Raw genomic sequence first — 20,587 nt, 5'->3', positions numbered from 1 at the left:
TTGCTTCTTCTCTCCGGCTGAAGTAACCACTCTCTTGACTTTGTACCTTGCAGAGCAGCGATGACTTGACTAACGCAGGATACTCTGCAGCCAATTCAAATTCAATATTCGCCAACTCTAGTGTGAGTATTGGAAACCGAATGCCATGACCAGGTGTTTCTGTCTTGTGTCCAGTGCCTTGAACTTGAGGCTTTCCTTGCCTTTGTATCACACTGAGACTCCTTGTCTTGTCTTTTGCAATTTACACAAAGCAAAACTCTGTTGAATTATAGTGACATTTTCTGCTTTGAACTTAGTCGTTATGAGCTTTACTTTGTCATTTTCCTGAGTGTTCAGCTTGCTTTCTTATGACACAGAAATGTTATAACCTGAGAAAGTATATTAGAATGTTTTGAGCCTTGATACTATTGAGCTTTAAAGAAAAAAAAAAAATTAAGCCGGCACTGCGGCTCACTAGGCTAATCCTCCGCCTGTGGTACCAGCACATTAGGCTCTAGTCCCAGTCAGGGCGCCGGATTCTGTCCCGGTTGCTCCTCTTCCAGGCCAGCTCTTTGCTGTGGCCCGGGAGTGCAGTGGAGGATGGCCCAAGTGCTTGGGCCCTGCACCCGCATGGGAGACCAGGAGAAGCACCTGGCTCCTGGCTTCGGATCAGCGCGGTGTGCCGGCCGCAGCGGCCATTGGGGGGTGAACTGACAGAAAAAGGAAGACCTTTCTCTCTGTCTCTCTCTCTCACTGTCAAAAAAAAAAAATTTTTTTAATCTTAGTTACTTACAAATCACTTTCATCTTAAATGAGAAAGATAAGAGCTGACATTGATTATTTACTGTGTGCTTAGCACTAAGGACTTAATATTCATTAACCTCATTTAATTCTAAAGTTAAAAAATTCTGTGAAGTTAGTTCTGTTATTATCCAGAGTTTTTGGATAAGGAAACAAACGCACAGAGAGGTTAAACAGGCCCAGGATTATACAGTCATGAGTTGCAGAGGTAGGATTCTAACCTGGGCTCCTAGGCGCTGGAGCCACATATATTTTTTTTGAAAATCAGAGTTACAGGGAGAGAGGGAGAGACAGAGAGAGAGAGAGAGAGAGAGATCTCCCATCTGCTGATTCACTCCTCAGATGGCCGCAAAAGCCAAGACTGGGCCAGGCGGAAGCCAGGAGCCAGGATTGTCACCCAGGTCTCCCACGTAGGTATCAGAGGCCTAGACACATGGGCCATCATCCTCTGCTGCTTTTTCCAGGCCATCAGCAGGGAGCTGGGTCAGAAGTGGAGGAGCTGGGACTCCAACCAGTGCCCCTACAGCATACTGGTGTCACGGGCAGTGGCTTAACCCACATCGCCAACACCAGGCCTCGGAGCCATGCTCTTAAACTCGAGAGCATCTAGAGGAGAAACCTGGCCCAAGGGATAGGCGAGTCCAGCCTGGAGACTGTGTCAAGATTACTGTTAACAAAACAAAACAAAACAAAACAAAACAAAACAAAGGTTAGTAGACCAGTCTGGAAATCACTTGGCACAGCACACAGTAGCTGTTAGCTTGCCATCATCACTGGGGTCTTTGCTTTCTTTATCTGTAAAGTGGAGCAGTATTCAGAAAGTCCTTGGGAATGCACAATTCTTGCAAGTATTTGAGTGTGTATGAAGTGTGCCAGATGGTATCCTGCAAGACGCTATTGCGAAAGTGGCCTTAAAGTCACAGCACTGATTTCTGGTAAGGTTTGTGAGTCGAGAGCGTTTCTGACTTGCACTTTGAACAAGTAGTAACAGCGCGTGATGCCCCTGAGCCCAGAAGCAGGTACTTAGCCCGTCCCTCAGCAGTCACAATTCTTGCTTATCAGCTCTCCTCCTGCCATGGGAGTGTTAATTCCAACTTTTCAGGCTGCTTTTTTCAATGTGCATTTATTGGGAACTTTTATTGCATCATGTCCAATGTAATGAAAACGTTAAAGTTTCTCTGAAGCCCGTGCACGTGTAAACCCGTGGCCTGTTCATTCATACTTAACCATCATCCCAAGGAGAAATCTGTCATCGCCTTGATTGCTCTCTGCAAAAAGCAAAAACAAACAAAAAATCCTCACTTGCTTTTAGTGGCTCTCTGCACTTCCTTTCAAAGAGTCTTCCACCCTTAACCTGACGCCCTCTGATCCCAGCTGCCCTTGTCTTCCCCACCTAGCTCGCCCCAGCATGTAGCCCCGGGCCTTCGTAGCTTAGGGCTGGCAGTCTGTGATTTTGCATGTGGGAGTACTCATTCTTGATTAATCTGTTTTTAATTTTGTTCTCCACCTTTCTTCTTTTTAGTTGTGGTGAACTACACATAACAAAGTCTCCCATCTTAACTCTTTCTAAGTGCCCACTTCAGTGGGGTTAAGTGTGTGCATGTTGTCTCCATCTTGTTTTAAATGGCTGCTGAGTCCATCTCATTCGCTTTTATAATCTCCATGCGCCCCGTGGGTGACTGCGGGCCCGTGAAGTGTCTCTGATGTCTCATCGGCTTGCTCTGGTCTCTTTTTCTGCCTGTGTTCTTGTCTCCAGTAGGAATACCTGTTCCTCAAGACAGAGACTGACGCGCAAGTGGGTGCTTGCTAAGCCTTGGTTGACTTTCAACTTTCGAATAAGACACTTAAATGGTTCTTTTTAAAAAGATGTTTCTTAAGAATATGTTGTTAAATATTGGAGTGGTTTTGGAAGCATGTTAATAAGCTGGTTGTTTCTAGAAGGCAAATGGCCAATCATGCAGGTTTTGTGGGAGCCGTGTTCATCTGGACCGGCCTTGCCTGGGGGTGGGGGGCGGGGTAGAGCGGATGCCTTCTGCACCTCTAGTAGAACAGCCCCCAGAGCTCCCTGGAGTCACACAGACTCCCGGGCAACAGAGAACTGGCCACAGCCCTCCTGCTACACCCTCTGTGGGCTGAGTTCCACACGAGCCTCAGACCAGGAATAATCCCAAAATCAAGTCTGTGCCAGTATCTCAACAAAACGAAGCGAAGCTCTAGGTAGTCCTCCAAATGTTCGTGTTACTGATCTGACAAGCACAGTGAGTGCGTGTACTCACAAACGTAATGTTAAGCTTCACTGCTAAGGAAATAAAATACCAGAGTAAGGTGAGCAGGTTGCAGAGTCGTGCGGGAGAGGCAGACGCATGCTTCCATCGTGCTCCAAAGTGCGATGAACTTGGCAATGCAGCTCTTCCACAGGTTGGCTCTGCTGTGTAACACGCTGCTGCTTTTTTCAGAATGCTGACCCTAAGTCGTCCCTCAAAGGTGTGAGCAACCAGCTCGGAGAAGGGCCCAGTGATGGACTGCCACTGTCAAGTAGCCTTCAGTTTCTCGAAGATGAACTTGAGTCTTCTCCGCTTCCTGATCTCAGTGAGGACCAACCTTTTGACATTCTGCAGAAGTCCCTGCAGGAGGCCAATATCACTGAACAGACGCTGGCGGAAGAGGCATACTTGGATGCCAGTATAGGCGCAAGCCAGCAGTTTGCACAAGCTCAGCTTCATCCTTCTTCATCAGCATCCTTTACTCAGGCTTCTAATGTTTCTAATTACTCAGGTCAGACGCTGCAGCCTATAGGAGTGACTCACGTGCCTGTTGGAGCATCGTTTGCAAGCAATACAGTGGGTGTGCAACATGGCTTTATGCAACACGTGGGGATCAGTGTTCCCAGCCAGCATTTGTCTAATAGCAGTCAGATTAGCGGTTCTGGTCAAATACAGTTAATCGGGTCGTTTGCTAATCAACCTTCCATGATGACTATTAATAACCTAGATGGATCTCAAATCATATTAAAGGGCAGTGGGCAGCAGGCCCCCTCCAATGTGAGTGGTGGGCTTCTGGTTCATAGACAGACTCCTAATGGCAACTCCTTGTTTGGGAACTCGAGTTCCAGTCCAGTAGCACAGCCTGTTACCGTTCCATTTAACAGCACAAATTTTCAAACATCTTTACCTGTGCATAACATCATCATACAAAGGGGTCTTGCACCAAACTCGAATAAAGTCCCAGTTAACATCCAGCCAAAGCCGATCCAGATGGGCCAGCAAAACACATACAACGTGAACAATCTGGGAATTCAGCAGCACCACGTACAACAGGGCATCTCTTTCGCCTCCGCAAGCTCACCGCAGGGCTCGGGGGTCGGTCCCCACATGGCTGTGAACATCGTCAACCAACAGAACACGAGAAAGCCCGTCACCTCACAGGCCGTGAGCAGCGCGGGGGGCAGCATCGTGATCCATTCCCCCATGGGCCAGCCTCATGCACCCCAAAGTCAGTTCCTCATACCTACAAGCCTTTCCGTCAGTTCCAACTCGGTCCACCACGTCCAGACCATAAATGGGCAGCTTCTTCAGACTCAGCCCTCTCAGCTCGTTTCTGGCCAGGTGGCCTCGGAGCATGTCATGTTGAACAGGGGCTCTTCGAACATGCTCAGGACCAACCAGCCGTACTCTGGACACATGCTCAACAGCCAGAGCACGGCGGTCCAGTTAGTGTCCGGGCAGACGTTCGCTGCCTCTGCAAGTCCAGTCGTGGTCAATCATGCCTCTCCTCAGATCGTCGGGGGACAGATGCCCTTGCAGCAGGCGTCGCCGACTGTGTTGCACCTGTCGCCCGGGCAGAGCAGCGTTTCCCAAGGAAGACCCGCCTTCACCACCATGCCCTCGGCGACAAGCCTGTCGGGACCCAGTCGCTTCCCTGCCGTGAGCTCAGCCAGCACCGCCCATCCTAGTCTTGGGTCTGCGGTTCAGTCTGCGGCATCGGGATCGAACTTTGCGGGTGATCAGCTGAGCCAGCCAAACAGGACTCCGGTAGCGGCCAGTGTGTCTCATCGTCTTCCAGTTTCTTCTTCCAAATCTCCCAGCGCCTTGAGTAACACGCCAGGAGCAGGAGCCCAGCAGCAGTTCTTCTGTCAGGTAATGCTCTTCTTCAGATAAATGTTTGACTGATGGCAGAGGGGGAAATGCAGTGTATATTGACTAGAATATCGTTTTCATCCTCGGCTCCCGGTTTATTAACTTGAATATTTCGGTTTGTGATTAATTGCCTTTTTTCCTTAATTAGAATTAAAAAAAAAAAAATAACCAGCACCGTGCTGTGACTTGGAGGAGCCTGGAGTCGCGCTCCTGGGTCTGGGTCTAAGCTTCGTATCGCAGAGCTGCCGACCTGCTGTTCTGCACTTGGCGCTGCTCGTCAGAATGCCGAATGCCGTGGGCTGATGGGGAGGGCCCGGGGAGGCAGTCTGCACGGAGCACTGAGTGCATTCTCTGCCAGGTAGCGAACGTTCCATCCGAGCCAGTATCAATGTGCATACGAGGGCGTCTTCTGGAAGTTCCTGGAAAAATGCAAACTATGTAACTACTTTGCATGGCTTTCGAATTCTTTTGTGTGCCAAAGTAAACTTACCTTTTAATTCCGTTTTTCCTACAAACTTTTTTGGGTGCTCTCATACACACTTACCTACTTGACAAAGTGTGTTATGAGTGGGGAAAATGAAAACTTCTTTTATGGTTATTCGTTGACATCATGTGCAAGCCACTAGGTCATGTGACCATGGACCACATGGCGATGTCGTGGCTGCTGCTTTGGGGGATTCAGTGTGACTCACAGTGGATAACTGGCCCGCACCAGAAGGAGACATACACAAGGGTACTTTAGAAGGGTGTGGATGGGGCAGCTGGTGTGGTATACAGTAGGCTAAGCTGTCACTTGGGACACCGTGTGCCACAGAGGAGTGCCTGGCTGAAGTCTGGCTACTCTGTGATCCCATCAGCTTCCCACTGATGTGCCTGGAAGGACACATATGGGACACATATGGGACACCCAGATGGGAGAGCCAGATGGAGTTCCTGGCTCCTGGCTTCAAGAAGTTAACCAGTGGATGGAAGATCTCTCTCTCTCTCTCTCTCTCTCTCTCTCTCTCTCTCTCTCTGTGTCACTCTGCCTTTCAATAAAAAATTTAAAAGGTCATGTGAAAATAGAATTAAAAGATATTTCTTTTGATACAAAACATGTTTGAAATTCATGCACAGTTTTTTTCATAACATATGTTTTCAATGAATTTTCTGAAGGTCTCTCACATGCATAGATTTCACACTTTCGGTACTAGAATAAACTTGTCTTTTAATTTCCTTCCCCATGAACTTTGTGATGTTCCCTGGTAGAGGGGGGATTCAGGGCGCTCTATCTGATCAAGTACCCGAGCTTGCTGTCGCCATGCTGTTGTGCAGGTGGATTGCTGGGTGCGTGGCTAAGACCATGGGCAGATTCCGTTTCTGGAAAGGGTCTCCAGTGATCAACGGCTTCGGCCCTTGACTCCTTCCACTCCGTCTCGTCCCTAGCACATGGCACAGTTCAGCTACTCTTCTTCCCACCCAGGAGGACCCATTGCGCTCCCTACCCCCACCCCACTTCTCCCTGTCCACTGCCTCTGCCTTTCTCCTCCACATCAGAAGCTTCACAAACTCCTCTGTTTTGCATGTGTCAGTGTATTTCAATATAAACCTTTTAAGTCTGTCTGTGTCAATCTCACGAAAACTGTATACTTTTGACTAAGTAATTCTACTAAGTATCCTCTGGAAACAGATGATTAAAAATCGTCCTTTGTCTTTGGTGATCCCAACATGTGTGAGGGCACACGCAATGCCTTTGTGCAGGGTGCCTAGGGTTGGGCTTCCCTGATCTTTCCTCCTGATCAGATTGAGGGCGCACATTTTTGGCAGGGGAAGAGCTGTGTCCTCGGGGCTCAGTGATGCAGCTTTGTCCCTCTGGGGATGTCGCACTGGTGTTGACTGGTGACATCAGCTTGGAGCACTTACTGAAGATGGGGTCTGCCAGAGTTCTCCACTCAGCTTCCTCCTGTTGTTAGTGAGAGTCTTCTGGGAGATACTTGGAGGCTTGTGTTGATAATCCAGTTTGTCATCGGACTTGTACACGCTGCTTTAAGCTTCCACTGATAATCCCTGGCTCAATCAGTTATTATGAAGCTATTACTGTGATGATGTGCGAATAGAGACGTTTTAATTCCATCATGTTTTGTGCACTTATTTTTGGTATTCTACTCTGCGGAAGAGCTTTACCTCTGCTCCCTGTACGTATTCATTTACATCAGTACGTACTCTCAGATTCTTATTTTTCCAGTGGGTTACAGACCGTTTCAGTCACTTATTTGGTGCTCAGATTGACCCAGATTTGGCCAGTTGGCACCCCTCCAAATTGGCCGCTGGCCCCTCTGACTTGTTTCTATCATACTTTAAGCATTTCCTTTAATTTCTGGCAAAACAACATGTTCCATGTTCATCTTTCAAGTTCCCCGCCCCTGCCCCAGAAACAAGATTTTTTTCAAGGAGCCCTTTCCCTTCTACTGGAGAACTATGTGTAGTCATTGCTACTGAGGTCATCCCAGCCAAGAAATACGTATATTTACGTGTACCTAATGTTTGTAGCTATTAAGACATCTCTGAGTTCATGTGGATACTTCTAATTCTGACCTACAGCTGCTGGATCCATCCAAGCCTCCCCCTTTCCCATACTTGTAACTGCGTGTTCAATATGTTGACTGACTTTACTCAGTCCTAGAATATGGAGAAAGTAGTTTCAAAATTGCCAACTCGCAACTATGAAAAACAAACCTACTAATTAGACTTCTGCATTGGTTTATAGTTCCATCCCTCGCCTAAAGATTTACAGTCAAAATACAGTATCGAGGGACTTGGGTTTGTTTAAGTGATTAAGTGATTAAGCCACTGCTTGGGACGTCTGCACCCTGTATGGTTGCAGGCCTGGTTGGAGCCCCAGCTGCTCTACTTCCAGTCCGGCTTCCTGCTAACGCAGACCCTGGGATGGAGCAGGTGATGGTTCAAGTACCTGAGTCCCTGCCACCCATGAGGGAGACCTGGATGGAGTTCCTGGCTCCTGGTGCAGCCTGGCCCAGCCCCTGGCTATGCAGGCCTTTGTGGAGTGAACCAGCAGACAGAACATCTCTCTCTTTCTCTCTCTCTCTCCCTCTCTATCTCTCTCTCCCCCTCTCCTCCTTTCTCTTCCCCTCTCTCTCAACCTCACTCCTTTCTTCTGCCTTTCAAATAAATAAACCTTTAAAAAAAGTTACCTCTTTTTTCTTCCCTTGGTATGGTTGTGCTCTTTGTTGAAGGTGTAGTTTTGTTTATTTTTATTTGTGTTTCAGTGCAGGCTTCTCTCCCCGCCTTTCTGACTGATTGTGTCTTTTTATAACTTCTTTGGGACATTGGAACCATTTGCGGAGCCCACAGTCAGGGTGCATGGGAAATAGACCTGGAGCAGGCCTGCTCCTCCCCAGCCTGCTCCTTGTGCCCCCTGCTCCTTGCTTTGCTGCTACTTCACACCCGTCCCCTATGTCCATCCATCTCTTCAGTTCCTAGTTTATTTTTCCTGTGTTTGTTTTCACACAAATGAACACATGCATACATATTTTTTTATTTCCCATCCTTTCTTACTCAAAACGTAGTGTCCTATAGATACTCTTCTTCACCTTGGTTGAAAAAATTTTCTGAAAACCCAAATGTCTTATATTAGCAAAATGATTATTTATGACAAAGTGCTATATAGGCATTTAAAATTTTTTCATGGGCTGGCATAGCAGGTTAGGCTGCCACCTGCAACACCAGCATCCTACGTGGGTGCTGGTTCATGTCTCTGCTGCTCCACTTCTGATCCAACTCCCTACTAATGGCCTGGGAAAAGCAGTGGAAGATGGCCCCAGTATTTGGGGCCTTGCCATCCATGTGGGAGACCTGAATGAAGCTCCTGGTGCCCGGCTTCAACCTGGTCCAGCACTGGCCATTGCAGCCACTCCCTCTGAAACTCTGACTTTCAAAATAAAGAGACCTTTTTTTTTTTTTAAAGATCTATTTATTTATTTGAAAGACAGAGTTACAGAGAGGCAGAGGCAGAGAGAGAGAAGTTTTCCATCTACTATTTCACTCCCCAGATGGCCGCAACGGCTGGAGCTGTGCTGATCCGAAGCCAGGAGCGAGGAGCTTCTTCTGGGTCTCCCATATGGGCCATCTTCTACTGCTTTCCCAGGCCATAGCAGAGAGCGGGATCGGAAGTGGAGCAGCCTGGTCCCATATAGGATGCCGGCACTGCAGGCGGTGGCTTTCTACACCACAGTGCCAGTCCCAGAAATAAATCTTTTTTTAAATTTTTCAAAAATAATTAAAGATTTAGAGAAAGGTTTACAAAATCATTTTCAGTGATTAAGTACAATGGCTTAATTGTTGTACCAAGCACAAGCTCCTTGAATAGTAGCATTTTGACTCTAAGCCTTCAGGCTAATGACAGAAATGTTTAAGAAATGCTAAACTATTTAATAAACAAATGATTTACACTTTCAGAAAAATCATGGGAGAAACAACATGATGTATTAGATACTGAAAACTGGGCCGGTGCCCCGGCTCACTAGGCTAATCCTCCGCCTTGCGGTGCCGGCACACCGGGTTCTAGTCCCGGTTGGGGCGCCGGATTCTGTCCCAGTTGCCCCTCTTCCAGGCCAGCTCTCTGCTGTGGCCAGGGAGTGCAGTGGAGGATGGCCCAAGTCCTTGGGCCCTGTACCCCATGGGAGACCAGGATAAGTACCTGGCTCCTGCCATCGGATCAGTGCGGTGCACTGGCCGCAGTGTGCTGGCCACGGCGGCCATTGGAGGGTGAACCAACGGCAAAGGAAGACCTTTCTCTCTGTCTCTCTCTCTCACTGTCCACTCTGCCTGTAAAAAAAAAAAAAAAAAAAAAAAAAAAACTGAAAACTGTCTTGCTTAGGAAGCACTCAGAAACTTGATTAGGAGGGAATGCACTATGGTACTACCCCCTTATCTGTAGCTTCGCTTTCTGCTGTTTCCATTTCCTGCAGTCAACAGTAGTCTAGAAATAGTGAATGAAAATTTCTAGAGGGAATTCATAGGTTTTCAGTGGCACACCATTCTGAGCAGCCTGAGGAAACCTCATCCCGTGTGCACATTGCCCAGTGTGTGACTGATCCTTTTGTCCTTTGTATCCAGTCTGTGCGTGCTGTCCACCTGCTAGTCACTTAGTATCCGTCTTGATTATCAGATCAACTGTTGCTGTGTCACAGTGCTTGTGTTCAAGGAACTCTTAACTCTATAATGGCCTCAAAACACAACAGTGGCAATGCTGGCCGCTTATTATGGTGTATGATTGCCATTATTGTGTTTTATTAGCACCTAGGCCGTCGCTGCTGCCTTCCTGGGTCTTCTGGCAGGAAGCTACAGTAAGGAGCTGAAGATGTGCATCAGGCCCAGACACTCTGGTGTGGGATACAATGTTATGTGTTGTTGATAATCTCTTCCAATAGCAGGGCCTGCGCTGTGGCGTAGCAGGTTAAGCCTCCACCTATGATGCTGACATACCATATGGGAGCCAGTTCAAGACCCGGCTGCTCCACTTCCAATCCAGTTCCCTGCTAATGTGCCTCGGAAAGCAGTGGAAGATGGCTCAAGTGGTTGGGCCCCTGCACCCATGTGGGAGACTCGAAGAAGCTCCAGGTTCCTAGCTTCAGCCTGGCCCAGCCCTGGGCATTGAGGCCATTTGGGGAGTGAACCACCAGATGGAAGATATCTTTGCCTCTCCTACTCTCTCTGTAACTCAGCCTTTCCAACAAATAATAATTTTTTTAAATCTTTCCAAAAAATATTTTAGGAAATCTCTTACTATGCCTAATTTATAAATTAAGCTTTAGCATAGATGTGTCTGTACAAGAAAAAATATAGATTATAAGGTTGGGTACTGTCTGGTTTCAGACATCCACAGGGGTCTGGAACATACCCCTGTGGATAAGGGGGTCTAGTGTGTAACTCTGACAGCAGTTCTCTGGGTGGCAGAATTATTACAGGTTATTCACACCTCCTTCTCACCATTCAGACTTGCCCCTCACAGAAGAGGTGATGCCAGGACAGCGTTTATCAAAGCACATTTATGCATTTCTTAGCAGTAAGTAAGACATGCCACAGGCAAAAATATAAAGCAGTTCCAAAATGGATCAGAGGCAAAAGTCTGCCTCCCAGGCCCCGAGTTTCCTCCCAGAGGCCCCACTGCTGCTAAGTCTTTCTGTCGCCCCAGAGATGATCTCTGCATATGCCAGCATGGAGCACGCGTGCACAGGAGGTCTTCCAAAAGTATGTGGAAAATGCGTGATACAATAAAACCGTGTGTGGAATTTTAAATTTTTTGGCACCAAACTCAACTTACCTTTTAATTCTGTTTTTCCACAAACTTATTTAAAAAAAAAAAAGATTATTTTATTTGTTTGAAAGGCAGAATTACAGAGAAAGGGAGAGAGGGAGAGATGGAGAGAGAGAGATCTTCCATCTGCTAGTTTACTTCCCAAGTGGTCACAACGGCCAGGTCTGGGCCAGTGTGAAGCCAGGAGCCAGGAACTTCCTCCAAGTCTCCCACATCAGTGCAGGAACCCAACCACTTGGGCCATCTTCCACTGCATTCCCAGGCACATTAGCAGTGGGACTTGAACCAGCGCCCACATGGGCCTAACCTGCTACACCAGGATGCTGGCTCCATCCACAAACTTTTTGAAGTCCCCCTGTAAACTTACTTCTGCAACGCACAGACACTCACTGAATTTGATAGCCTGAGGATCATTTTATATCTCTATTTATTGATCTACTTTATTTTAATTAATAATGCACAAATCCTCCGCCTTGCAGCACTGGCACACCAGGTTCTACTCCCAGTCGGGGTGCCGGATTCTGTCCCGGTTGCCCCTCTTCCAGGCCAGCTCTCTGCTGTGGCCCGGGAGTGCAATGGAGGATGGCCCAGGTGCTTGGGCCCTGCACCCGCATGGGAGACCAGGATAGCACCTGGCTCCTGCCTTTGGATCAGCGCAGTGCGCCAGCTGCAGCGCGCCAGCCATGGCGGCCATTGGAGGGTGAACCAACGGCAAAGGAAGACCTTTCTCTCTGTCTCTCTCTCTCACTGTCCACTCTGCCTGTCCAAAAAAAAAAAAAAAAAAAAAGAGAGAGAGAGAGAAATTAATAATGCACAGCTTTTTATTTGATTGCTTCTTTTGACTGTATAATAAACAGTGCTGTGATGTGGAAACAAACAACCCTTCCGTCCCTAAGTTCCGGAGATTCCAAAGTAGCAAGAAGCCTACACTGGCAGCATCAAAGTAATTTTTTATGACTTCCCTGCCCCCCAACCCATTTTTTTGAGTGGGAGATAAAAGGTGAGCATACAGACTCCTATCTGCTGGTTCACTCTGCACATTACCGGCACAGCCTGCTGGACTGGACCAGGCCAAAGCCAGGAACTGGACACTCAATCCAGCTTTCCCACATGGGTGACAAAAAAACAGTTACTTTTTTTTCTAATATGGCAGCTTTCTCAACTTTAACATTTATTTACTTATGTATTTATTTATTTGAGAGGTAGCATTACAGAGAGAGATAAGGAGAGACAGAGAGAGAGATCTTCTGTCTGCCGTTTTATTCTCCAAATGGCCACAGTGATCTGGGCTAAACCAGGGCTGGGCCAGGCCAAAGCAGGAACCAGGAGCTTCTTCCAGGTCTCCCACATGTGTGGCAGGGGCCCAAGTGCTTAGGCCATCTTCCACTGCTTCCCCAGGCCAATAGTAGGGAGCTGCATTGGAAGTAGAGGAGCTGGGACTCAAACTAGTGCCCATATGGGAGGTCAGTAATGAACAAAAATACCTTTATCAGAGAGAGGCCCTTGGCATTTGTCTGTTAGAGAAATATGATTCAGCAAGTCTTGATACAATAAAGGGTTAATATCATGGAAGATTTAAGTTTTTAAATGTACATAGTATTTGTTGTCAGTATACATAATGCATTCACTTGGTTCAGAGAGCCAATGGCATAGAAAGGTTGTACCATGGCCCAAGGGCTCCCTGCTGTCCCCCAGCTGCCCCCTTGCTTACCAGCTTCCTGTGGTGGGGACTGAAGCCGCCACCCCGCCTCTTGTACCGGGGAAACTTCCTCCCTGCAGAGAAGCTGAGGAGTACAGGGAGCCTGTTCCCCGACACCACCAGCCGTCTCTGTGCTGCGTCTTTGCTTTATCTGTGCCAAGTGTCCATGTTTGTGTGCACACATGCTTTTCTCTAACGCACCTGTGAGTACTTTGCCAACATTGTGACTCTTCACCCCTAGAACTTCCGTGGGTGTCTCCTAAGAACAAGAACCTTCTTTGTTCTTCTGCACAACCACAGTGTCCCCATCATCCCCGAGAACAGGAACACGACAGAATTGTGTCACATTCCTTCCCGTTGGCCCACTTGTGTCCTTTACAGCAGTTCTTCACGGTCAACTCCAGTCAGAGGGCACAGCTTTTGTTTACCTGTCATGTCTCTAGTCCACAGCAATCCTGAGGGATGGTCTTGTAGAGTGACCCTTGACCCGGAATTGTTTGTTTCCTCATCATTAATATCAGGCTAAACGCTTCGAGCAAAGCACGTACTATCACATGGTCCCGTTATTGAGCGTGAGTGTGAGCGTGAGCACCGGGTCAGCTGGCCTCGCCAAGTTTGTCCCCAGGGTGCTCACACATTCTTCATTTCCTTAGTGGAGAAGAAATGGTCTCCAGGGGTCTGAGAACTCGGGCCTGGCCTGCGTCTCAGCCTGGCGGTGGTTTGAGAGCCTTTGCTGGCCCTCACTTGAACATCTGAAACTGGCAGTTGCAGAATGGCGACTTTCTAATCGGATTATCCTGTGCACATTTATTGGCAGGGATTTTTTTCATAAAAAAAAGTTTTTTCCTTTTTTTCACCCAACATTTTTTAGCCTATGAACTCATCTTTTTAAGGATTTTTGCATTTATTTTTTATTTTTTAAAGATTTATTATTTATTTTAAAGAGTGAAAGAGGGCCGGCACCGCGGCTCACTAGGCTAATCCTCCGCCTTGTGGTGCTGGCACACCGGGTTCTAGTCCCCGTCGGGGCGCCGGATTCTGTCCCGGTTGCCCCTCTTCCAGGCCAGCTCTCTGCTGTGGCCCGGGAGTGCAGTGGAGGATGGCCCAAGTGCTTGGGCCCTGCACCCCATGGGAGACCAGGAGAAGCACCTGGCTGCTGCCATCGGATCAGCGCAGTGCGCCGGCCGCATTGCGCCAGCCGTGGCGGCCATTGGAGGGTGAACCAATGGCAAAAGGAAGACCTTTCTCTCTGTCTCTCTCTCTCTCTCTCTCTCTCTCTCTCTCACTATCCACTCTGCCTGTAAAAAAAAAAAAAAAAAAAAAAAAAAAAACCTTTATTATGATGGGGGATTTTAAGCATGAACAAAGGTAACCAATGAGCGCCCACAACGGCAGCTTCAGTACCTCCCGGCTCAGGGCTCCTTTTTCATCAACTCTTGCCCTGCACAGTTATTTTGAAGCTAATCCAGAGCTATCAGCTCATCTGTAATATTTTCGATGCTCCCACTGTTCCATGTTGGGTCAGCAGAGACCTGTCCGAGCCGGCGTCTCCACCTTCCCGGAGCGCACCTCACTTTGTGCCTCAGGGTGGTGTAGGCTTGCCTGCAGATGGCCCTGCCTCAGACCTAAGATCAGCCGTTCTCCAAAGAACCCCCTGAGCACAGATCTCCTAGTGTAGAAGAACTTAGAGGACTTACGCTTTCTAATAAATGGATTTTTTAAAGATACATTATTTATTCAAAAGGCAGAGTTACAGAGAGAGGGAGAGACAGAGAAATCTTCCATCTGCTGGTTCACTCCCCAAAGGGCCGCAATGACCAGAGCAGGGCCAGACCAAAGCCAGGAGCTTCTTCCGGGTCTCCCATGTAGGTGCAGGGGCCCAAGCACTTGGGCCATCTTGCGCTGCATTTCCCAGGCCATAGCAAAGAGCTGGATCCCTAGAGGAGCAGCTGGGACACAAACCAGTGCCCATATGGGATGCCAGTGCTGCAGGCGAGGCTTAACCTACAATACCACAGTGCCAATCCTATAAATGGATTAAAATCCAAAAGCCAGTGATTTTAGCCTGTCAAACAAGAGTGAACAAATTATTTTAGGTCCAGATGTCCTTAGCTCTCAGAAGATTTAGTAGATTTAGAATCCCTTGGTTGCGGCGGAGCCTGTACGTCTGGAGCACCTCCCGTGCTTAGGGTACACACATGAGTGATCGAAACTGAGTCCCCGCTTCCAGCTTCAGCCCCACCCTGAGACCCCCAGGTCTCATCCCCTCCAGCTCAGCCTGTCTGCCTCACTGTAGAACCGTTGTATTTTCAGCCATCCAGGTTTCAAAACCTGCATTCCCTATTTTCTCCTTCTCCTTCTATACCTTTAATGTTACCAAATCCTCTAAAATCTAATTTGAAAATGTCACATGTTGGGGCCAGCGTTGTGGTGCAGTGGGTTAAGCCCCTGCTTATAACCCCATATGAGTGCCAATTTGAGTCCCTGCTGCTCCACTTCCTAGCCAGCTCTCTGCTAATGTGCCCGGGAAGGCAGCAGAAGGTAGCCTAAGTGCTTGGGCCCCTGCCACCCACATGGGAGACCTGGATGAAGCTCCAGGCTCCTGGCCTCAGCCTGGCCTAGCCCTGGCCGTTGCAACCATTTGGGAAGTGAGCCAGCAGATGAAAGATCTCTCTTTCTGTCCTCTCTCTCTCTGTAACTCTGCCTTTCAAATAAATAGTTTTTAAATATCTCATATTTCTAATAATAAAAAATTGTATTATTAACAACAGGGATGGTGCCGTGGGTTGTACACATGTATACTTTAAGATTTGTTTATTTATTTATTTGAAAGGCAGAGCAACAGCAAGGGGAGAGAGAGAGAGAGAAAGAGAGAGAGATGTTCCATCCACTGTGTCACTCCACAGATGGCTGCAAAAGCCAGGAACCCAGAATTCCATCTGTATCTCCCATGTGGGAGGCAGGGGCCCATCCTCTGCGGCTTTCCCAGGCACATTAGCTGAGAGCTGGATCGGAAGTGGAGCAGCCAGGACTTGAACCAGCTCCAATATGGGATGTCAGTGTGCAAGAGCATCTTAACCTGCCATGTCACAATACTGGCCCTGACAACATTTCTAATCCCTGCCTTTGGGCTATAATAGCATTATTATCCCATTTCTCAGAAGAGGAAGTGGAGGTTCAGAGTGTGGACAAATTGCTTGTAAAGGCAACTTTACGTGCCAGCTCTCTCTGTTCTGTTGCTTCCCACATCTCTCCTTTTCTGCATCCGTGCCCTAAAACAGACTTTTAAGACGGACTGAGTTATAATGGAGATACAAGCAGGATCAGCAGGCAGAGCTGTAGGTGCGTGGTTTCATCTAAGCTCTCTGAGCCCTCTTTCTCGTCTTTAGAATGAGGAACTCTAGCTGTGCAATTAGAACCACCCGGGGAGCTTTTAAAAAATATTGATGCCTAGACCTCACCCCCATAAATTCCGATTTAAACGCTCTGGAGAGAGCGCTGTAGACATCAGCGTTTTTCAAAAGCTCCCCAGGTGACGCTAAAGTGCAGCCAGGATGGAGACTCACTGGGGTGGATGATTTCCGCAGCCCATTCCCACGGAGCGCCTCCTAATTACACGACTGGAGCCATCGCCTCAGTGATTAATCTGCCGGCAGCCTCTCTTAAAGGCAGGTTTCCACCACATTAATCCTCCTAAAACATTTGCTCGGCAACCTAAACCAAATCATCTGCTACTTCCCACGCTTACAGGAGAAAGTACAAAGTCCTGCCGGGGCAGTCAGGCTCCCCCAGGGAGAAGCCCACCCTGACGCTGGGGGGTCCCCGTCTGGCCCTGCGTGGGCTGGATGCGTCATGAGTCCGGGCCTTCTCTAGTGGTGGTCAGTGATGTCCTCTCCCATCCTGTCCAAATGCTTCCCCTCCTTCAGGGCCCGCCCAGCAACCCCAGAACAAAACCTGTGCAGCCCCTCCCCGATCCTTCTCTGCCTGTCCACTCGGTACACAAGAGGACTTCAGTAAGCTCATGGGAAAATGGAAGAGATAAGTCTAGGGGTGGGGATTTGGCCTTATGGTTTGAATACAAGTCGGGGTGCCCACACCCCATATCAGAGTGCCTGACTTCAAGTCCCGGCTCTGCTCCTCGGTTCTAGCTTCCCACCCGTGTGCACCCTGGCGGGCAGCGAGTGATGGCTCCAGCAGCTGGGTCCCTGCTACCCAGGTGGGAAACCTGGATTAAGATCCAGGTGCTGGCTTCATCCTGACCCAGCTTGGGTCTTGGGGATATTTGGGAAATGAACCAATAGATGGGAGGTCTCTCTCTCGGCCTTTCAAATAAATAAATGAATTTTAAAAGAATGAAGAAGATAAGCTTATTTTGGTGCAAATTTGAAAGACATGCATACTTTTTTGTAATATGCATTTTTCATGAACTTTTTGAAGACCCTTTGATCACTTCACTGTGCTGAAGGTTTTCTTCATTGATCCACTCATTCAGTAGCATGGGTACCGACCACATGGCAGTCCCAGGGACATGACTGTCTATCCTTGGGTGGAAGCCTGCAGTCACCAAGGAGGTTTTTTTCCCATATTTATTCATTTTTATTTGTGAAACAGAAAGAGAAAGATCCACTGGTTCACTCCCCAATTGCCTGCAACAGCCAGCGTTGGACTAGGCTAAAGCGAGGAGTGATCCTGGAACTCCAACCTGGTCTCCTACATGGGTGTCAGGAACTCAAGTTCTTGGGCCATCATCTGCGGCCTCCCGGGATGCACATTAGCAGGAAGCTGGATCAGAAGCAGAGTGACTGGGACTCAAACCTGGCACTCTGATGTAGGGTGTGAATGTCTCAAGCTATGGCTTAACTCACTGCACCCCAGGGCTTGCCCCACCACGTGGTATTTTATTTTATTTTCAAAGCCAGGAACCTGAGAGGAACCAGGGTGTTTTGAGAGTACCAGACTGGAAGAAGCAGCTTGTAACCCGGATGGGATGGGCTGGGAAGTTCTCACTGAGCCGTGTCTTCCCAGTTGAGATCTGTTGAGGGAGAGGCAATTATCCTGGCAGAGGGGCTCTGGGTGAAGAACATTCCAGGGAGTGGAAAAAGCAGGCGCAAAGCCCCCGGAGAGGAGACGGTGGTGTTGTCGAGGAAGGAAAGAGTGTTCCGGTGGGCGAGGAAGGTGTTCAGATGCCAGGGTGAGCAGGACGGCATGCCGGGAGCCAGTGCGGTGGCCTCGGCAGGAAGCAGTGCAGGCCCACGCTGGCGTGCTGGGAGCGGAGATGGTGACACGTGCAAGCCTTGAGACGACCGGGTTAGGTAGAACCTGTGGTTGACTGGCCACAGAGGAGGAATAAGGAATAAGCCAGGTTCACAGAGATAGAGACGTGGGGAGGGATTTGTCGCTCCCCCTCTTCGTGGAGGAACGACACTAAACCCTGCCTAGGCTTCATATCCGAGTCACGGCACCATTATGTCGCTCCCCCTCTTCGTGGAGGAACGACACAGGACCCTGCGCTGTTCTTTGGTCTGCTCGGCCCTCCCCGGGTTTGCTGCTGGTTCTTCCCGGGTTGGCTACCGACCCTTCCACCTCCGTGGAAGGGCGGTTCCCCCTAGCCACTTTCCCCACTTCCGCGGGGGAGCGGCACACCGCCGGCCGGCTCTCTTGGAGGCTGCACAGGTGTTCCTTCAGATAGATGTTCCCTGGTGCATGTTGTCTCTCTCCTCCTTTATAGTCCTCTTCCACCAATCCCAACTCTGCTACCCACACGCCGAGTACGCTGCTCTCCTCCAATCAGGAGCAGCTCCTGCAGCTTGTCAAGTTGGTGAGAGGCAGCTATGTAGAAGCTGTTTTCTCCTCTCCCAGCGCCATATTGTGGGAGAGCAGATGTATAGAATAAGTCTTAATTCCAGTAACAGTATAGTCCGAGTTGCTCCCCACAGGGATTCCCATGCGAAGAGAAGCGACTGAGTGTAGCAAAGGATACGTTTGTCAAGGCTGAGTTACTTGTAGACCAACCAAGCTGTTGTATGACAAACAGCAGTACAAGCGTGCGTGGGAAAATTAAAAGATAAGTTTATTTTGGTGCAAAACATGTTTTGAAATCCGCGCATATTTTTCTCTTAATTGTCACTTCTTATGAACTTTTTCAAGACCCCCTTACATATACGGAGACTTAGAAGTAGGGGCTGAAGTGGGATCCACGGATGAGCACTTGCGTTGTAACTGACGCAGAGAGGGCGAATGAAGTGGATCCCGGAGAAGGTAGACCGTGTAAATAGAGAAGACCAGGCAGCTGGGAGAGGCCCCGGTGTCTCAGCAGGTAGGTGGTGGGCCAGGCACAGGAGTCCACGGTGGGTATGTGGACTCGGAGAGGAAGAGTAAGGCCTGCAGGACTCCGTGTCTTGGATGCGGAGAAAGAGAACGTCGCAGACAGAAGGCGACAGACTGTGGAGGCAAGGGCTGCTGGGCAGGTGATGGAGGGGAGGGCCGGGAGGCCCTGGGAGATGTAGCAAGTAGGAGGCTTCTGGTGACCTTGGCAAGACTGGTGTCTGTGGGATGATGGGTGCAGAAGACACATTGCAATAGACGGGGGAGACCGTGGGAAGCACAACAGTAACCACAGACAGCTTCCAGAAACTGACAGTGACTGGTGTGCTGGTAGCTGTGAGGATCTGCGGGGCCAAGGGAGTGACTGAGACCAGCTTTTTTTTTTTTTTTTTTAAGATTTATTTATTGGGGTCAGAGCTGTGGCACAGCAGGTTAACGCCCTGGCCTGAAGTGCCATTATCCCATATGGGTGCCGGTTCGTGTCCTGGCTGCTCCACTTCCAATCCAGCTTTCTGCTATGGCCTGGGAAAGCAGTAGAAGATGGCTCAAGTCCTTGGGCCCCTGTACCCATGTGGGAGACCCAGAGGAAGCTCCTGGCTCCTGGCTTCGGATTAGTGCAGCTCTGGCCATTACAGCCAATTGGGGAATGAACCATCAGATGGAAGACCTCTCTCTTTCTGCCTCTCCTCTCTGTGTGTAACTCTGACTTTCAAATAAATAAATAAATCTTTATTTAAAAAAAAAAGATTTATTTATTTATTTATTTATTTATTTGAAAGTCAGAGTTACACAGGGAGAGGCAGAGAGAGAACAGTCTTCCATCCACTGGTTCACTCCCCAATTGGCTGGAGCTGCACCTATCCAAAGCCAGGAGCCAGGAGCTTCTTCCCGGTCTCCCACGCAAGTACAGGGCCCCAAGGACTTGGGCCATCTTCTGCTGCTTTCCCAGGGCATAGCAGAGAGCTGGATCGGAAGTGGAGCAGCCAGGTCTCGAACTGGTGCCATATAGGATGCCAGCACTGCAGGCGGCGCTTTACCCGCTATGCCACAGCGCCGGCCCCTGTCATGTTTCTGTAGGCCTGTGTGTTCTCTGGATGTAAACCTCAGATAAGGATTGTGCTGGGTATCTTTCGGCTCCCTTCTCTGTGGTTCCCATGGTGCTGTGGGTGTGGGAGACACCCATGTGTCTTGTCAGAGTACTTCAGGCTGCATCGGTCAGGAGCACAGCCTGAGCAGGTTTTGTCGTGTATTTTGCAAATGAGCCTAAGTCCACGGGTGGAGGGCAGCCCCTTAGGAAGGTCAGCAGCCAGGCTCCCTGCTGCTCTCTGGCTT

The 20,587-nt window shown here is 48.9% G+C and overlaps 1 protein-coding gene across 10 annotated transcripts in view; it reads left to right on the top strand.

The window, feature by feature from the left end:
- BICRAL (BICRA like chromatin remodeling complex associated protein) overlaps positions 1-20,587 on the top strand; it is a 110,965-nt gene that overhangs the window by 69,914 nt on the left and 20,464 nt on the right. For 9 of the 10 annotated variants that reach the window (XM_089333945.1, XM_070074088.2, XM_070074087.2 and 6 more), the window contains 2 exons: positions 54-122; positions 3,237-4,916. In XM_089333945.1, the coding sequence (XP_089190071.1) occupies positions 54-122; positions 3,237-4,916 (1,749 nt within the window). Of the gene's footprint in view, positions 1-53; positions 123-3,236; positions 4,917-14,773; positions 19,248-20,587 lie in introns of those variants that run through there. The other variant, XM_089333951.1, reaches the window with a different exon arrangement.

Source organism: Oryctolagus cuniculus, chromosome 5 (genome assembly GCF_051225735.1).
Source record: "Oryctolagus cuniculus isolate XC-2025 breed Fujian yellow rabbit chromosome 5, ASM5122573v1, whole genome shotgun sequence".
Taxonomy (NCBI): Eukaryota; Metazoa; Chordata; class Mammalia; order Lagomorpha; family Leporidae; genus Oryctolagus; species Oryctolagus cuniculus.
The sequence above is the reverse complement of the archived record's forward strand: the minus strand, read 5'-3'. Positions and strand labels throughout refer to the sequence as shown.